The sequence below is a fragment of the Mesoplodon densirostris genome, chromosome 3, assembly GCF_025265405.1.
Source record: "Mesoplodon densirostris isolate mMesDen1 chromosome 3, mMesDen1 primary haplotype, whole genome shotgun sequence".
Taxonomy (NCBI): domain Eukaryota; kingdom Metazoa; phylum Chordata; class Mammalia; order Artiodactyla; family Ziphiidae; genus Mesoplodon; species Mesoplodon densirostris.
Genome location: NC_082663.1, coordinates 88,736,784 through 88,741,716, shown reverse-complemented (window position 1 = coordinate 88,741,716; position 4,933 = coordinate 88,736,784). Strand labels below are relative to the sequence as shown.

At 38.8% G+C, this 4,933-nt stretch overlaps 1 protein-coding gene across 1 annotated transcript; it reads left to right on the top strand.

Moving 5' to 3' along the window:
• Window positions 1-209: 209 nt before the first annotated feature.
• LOC132485321 (elongation factor 1-alpha 1-like) lies at window positions 210-1,823 on the top strand. The gene is given in 2 exon segments (XM_060091836.1): window positions 210-1,163; window positions 1,165-1,823. Coding segments are annotated over 2 exon segments (1,359 nt in total). The 3' UTR covers window positions 1,570-1,823.
• The last annotated feature ends 3,110 nt before the right edge of the window (window positions 1,824-4,933 follow it).

Genomic DNA, 4,933 nt, shown 5'->3' with positions numbered 1-4,933 from the left:
AGTGACTTTACAAGTTCATACTAAAGACAAACGCTTTGTCTATACAATATATTATTATTATATTTATGATCTGAATAATCAGAAAGTTTACTTCATTTAAAATGTGTCCATTTAAACACTGAAAAAAGTTTTTTTTTTTTTGCTTTTTCACAACGGGTTTGCCAGCAGGACACAGGTGTTGTGAAAACCACTGCTAAACCTAAGCAAAAATGGGAAAGAAGACCCACATCAACATTGTTGTCATTGGACACGTAGATTCGGGGAAGTCCACCACTACTGGCCATCTGATCTACAAATGTGGTGGGATCAACAAAAGAACCATTGAAAAGTTCGAGAAGGAGGCTGCCGAGATGGGGAAGGGCTCCTTCAAGTATGCCTGGGTCTTGGACAAACTGAAAGCTGAACGTGAGCATGGTATCACCATTGATATCTCACTATGGAAATTCGAGACCAGCAAGTACTATGTGACCATCATTGATGCCCCAGGACACAGAGAATTCATCAAAAACATGATTACAGGCACATCCCAGGCTGACTGTGCTTTCCTGATTGTTGCTGCTGGTGTTGGTGAATTTGAAGCAGGTATTTCCAAGAATGGGCAGGCCCGTGAGCATGGCCTTCTGGCCTACACTCTGGGTGTGAAACAGCTAATTGTTGGAGTTAACAAAATGGATTCCACCGAGCCACCCTACAGCCAGAAGAGATATGAGGAAATTGTAAAGGAAGTCAGCACCTACCTTAAGAAAATTGGCTACAACCCCGACACAGTAGCATTTGTGCCAATTTCTGGCTGGAATGGTGACAACATGCTGGAGCCAAGTGCTAACATGCAGTGGTTCAAGAGATGGAAAGTCACCCATAAAGATGGCAATGCCAGTGGAACCACACTGCTTGAAGCTCTGGATTGCATCCTGCCACCAACTCACCCAACTGACAAGCCCTTGCGTTTGCCCCTCCAGGACATCTACAAAATTGGTGGTATTGGCACTGTCCCTGTGGGTTGAGTGGAGACTGGTGTTCTCAAACCTGGCATGGTGGTCACCTTTGCTCCAATCAACATGACAACTGAAGTGAAGTCTGTTGAAATGCACCATGAAGCTTTGAGTGAAGCCCTTCCTGGGGACAATGTGGGCTTCAATGTCAAAAACGTGTCTGTCAAAAATTGTTTGTCATGGCAATGTGGCTGGTGACAGCAAAAACGACCCACCAATGGAAGCAGCTGGCTTCACAGCTCAGGTGATTATCTTGAACCATCCAGGCCAAATCAGTGCCGGCTATTCACCTGTGCTGGATTGTCACACAGCTCACTTTGCCGGGAAGTTTGCTGAGCTGAAGGAGAAGACTGATCGTCGTTCTGGGAAAAAGCTGGAATATGGCCCCAAATTCTTAAAATCTGCTGATGCTGCCATCATTGATATGGTTCCTGGCAAACCCATGTGTGTTGAGAGCTTCTCTGACTATCCTCCTCTGGGCCTCTTTGCTGTGGGTGTCATCAAAGCAGTGGACAAGAAGGCAGCTGGAGCTGGCAAGGTCACCAAGTCTGCCCAGAAAGCTCAGAAGGCTAAATGAATATTATCCCCAATACCTGCCACCCCAGTCTTAATCAGTGGTGGAAGAACGGTCTCAGAACTGTTTGTCTCAACTGGCCATTTAAGTTTAATAGCAAAAGACTGGTTAATGATAACAATGCATCGTAAAACCTTCAGAAGGAAAGGAGAATGTGTTGTGGACCATTTGTTTTGTGTGTGGCAGTTTTAAGTTATTAGTTTTTAAAATCAGTACTTTTTAATGGAAATAACTTGACCAAAAATCTGTTACAGAATTTGAGACCCATTAAAAAAGTTTAATGAGAGGGGCTTCCCTGGTGGCGCAGTGGTTGAGAGTCCGCCTGCCGATGCAGGGGACACGGGTTCGTGCCCCGGTCTGGGAGGATCCCACGTGCCGCAGAGCAGCTGGGCCCGTGAGCCACGGCCGCTAAGCCTGCACGTCTGGAGCCTGTGCTCCACAACGGGAGAGGCCACAACATGAGAAGCCTGCATACGGCCAAAAAAAAAAAAAATCCTTTAGAGCTAAAGCTAGATACAGCCACTAAAGAACATAGCCTAAATTATTGTCAGAAGGTTAATGCCTTTTAAAAATCTGTTTATTTTCTATTTGTAGAATTATTAACATGGTATAGGACAAAAGTTTTCTTCTATTTGAAGAAAAATAGAATGATAGTTGAATATTCTGCAGTCATTGATTTTTTGCCCAGCTAGTACCTAGTACATAATAACCTCTAATTAGATGCTTTATAAGTAGATACACTAACTTTAATTTATTTTCTAAAATTACCTCTCTCAATCTTCTAAAGAATCATACCCCTCTTATTATAATAAAATTTAGAGTGATAGAAAGATTACCCATATATAGTTGACATTAGGACTCTCTAGGTTTGTCAAGTAACAATTTCTTGTAGAATGTTCTGCAAGTAGTATATCTCGATATAAAACTGTATTACATTTCATTTCATCAACAGCATCCTTACCTACAAAATAATTACTATACAACTGTCTATACAAAGTACAGTACTAAATGTCAGGACTCCAAAGACAAGCTCTCCAAGGTCCTCAGCCTAGGGCTGGTTCCAGGTTAATGATATAGATCTTAATAAACGCTGGGGAAAATTAAAAGAGGGATAGAATTCCATGGGGTGAGATGATAAGAGAAATTTTAAAGGTGAAATGAGTCTTGACCTGCATTGTGAAGAAAATGCAGATTTTAGCTGAGCATGGAGAAAAGACATAAAGTATGAGCAAATACTAAAATTAGGACACACTCAAGAATATTTTCAGGGATAATGTATTAAACAGTTTTCTTTGAATAAGCTGTTTAATTAGAGAAATTGTAAGAAGTAGGTAAATTTAGACCATTGTAAGGAATTTAGATTTGGTCCTGGAGAAAGATGGGGATTGCTGACTATTTTGATTGCATAAAATAATATTTTATGCATTATTTCTTTTAGCATGAATATCTTTCTCAAATAAATGAAGTACTTGCTTCTATGATTAGAGTTTTGAAAAGGCTCATCTTTGTCTGCCTTTAGATTTAATTGTCCAGTTATTATTCACTTAACCTTTTAATTAGTTTTTTTAAAGGAGTATCTCTATACTTCATATTATTTGTTCTTACCAACTTGCAGAATTCATAGAAATTCTCATTTGTTCAGTAAAGAACAAAGAGATAATGAGTATCTCTTTTTTTTTTTTTTTTTTTTTTTTTTTTGCTGTACGCGGGCCTCTCACTGCTGTTGCCTCTCCCGTTGCGGAGCACAGGCTCCGGACACACAGGCTCCGCGGCCATGGCTCGCGGGCCCAGCCGCTCAGCGGCATGTGGGATCCTCCGGGATCGGGGCACGAACCCGTGTCCCCTGCATCGGCAGGCGGACTCTCAACCACTGCGCCACCAGGGAGGCCCGAGTATCTCTTTTCTACATATAGAAGAATGACAAATTAAGTTGACAAACATGAGCTTACAAACAGTGGTGTTACATTATTTATTATATTAAGTTTCACTTCAATGAGAACTTTCTTTCTGAGACTGAATGTATCTTTTGATGGCATAAGGAAAAGACAAAGAAACACTGGCAGCCAGAAGGTATGGAGTTTGATCTTTGGCTTTTCCAACCTCGCTGTGACCACTCACAAAATTTCATGTGTAGTCTCCAAAGTCATTTGGAGTTCATGAAATCAAATTACCTCTTGTATTACCCCTTTACCTATGCTAACATGTTGCTCTCCCTGCAGATATGTCATGATCAAATTTCCTATTGTTATACTTGTCTAGAGAGAGATGTACATTATATCCAATTCCTTCATCAGTTGGTACACATTAACATAATAAATGGCAGGTCCCTCTTTATGATCATGGGATAATGTTGCTATTAACCAGAAGGTCTTCTTTTTATCCAGACCTCAAACAAACTATAGTTCCTTTAAAAAGTGATAAACTGAGATATTCTTTCCTTCCTTTTAGAGACTTAGTATGTCTAAAAACCACAGTCTGAGCAATTTATTCTTCCTACCTTGAACATTGCAATAATGTTCCAAAATATTTCACTGATAAAGGATAATTCCATAAGAAAGTTGTAACTATCAGAGTTTAACAGATGTTTTTCATCCAAGGTGACTAATCTTTAACTAGCAAATGATGATTAGGCATTGTTGGGAGAATTTCAGTGTAGAGACACAACCTAACAGTGACACTTTCTAGCATCTTTCTTGGTTATTATGTGTAATCCGTTTTAGAACATTTGATAAATCTTTTAGTTTCATTCAATGTCTACCTTGCTTGAAGTGTGCTTGAAATGAGAATTTTGGATACTTCATACTGTTTTGATTTTAGAGTTAGCTACCCAAATAGCCTATAAATGTTATTTTGAATCCTTTTGACCCAGGGATCCTGGATGTTTATGAAGAAACTATGTTGGGCTCTATTTTGTCATCTATTTTAGTACTGAATTAATAATTGTGAAATATGACTACTTTGTTTTCCTATTTGTAACTGATTTTTACCTGTAGTTGGTTTATATTTACTACTATTATATATGAAATAATATACGCTGTAAGGAAACAAATAGCTAACATATCATAGTGTAATCCCCAAATACCCTTGGGTTATTATATAAAAACAACCCTGAAATAATAATAACAAAAATAATGAGTTAACATGTATTGAAAGATTATGATGCTGTAGACACTGCATTAAGCACTTTAAAAACACTGTCTCATTTAATTTTCAAAAGAAACTTAGGGTAGAAAGTATAACTTTTCCATCTTTAGAAGGAGGAATTTAGACACAGAGCTAGTGTGGTGGTCTATGAAAAGAATTCCAAGCTGACTACAAAAAATGTTATTTACCAATTAATAATGTTAATGTTTCTATTAGCCAATTA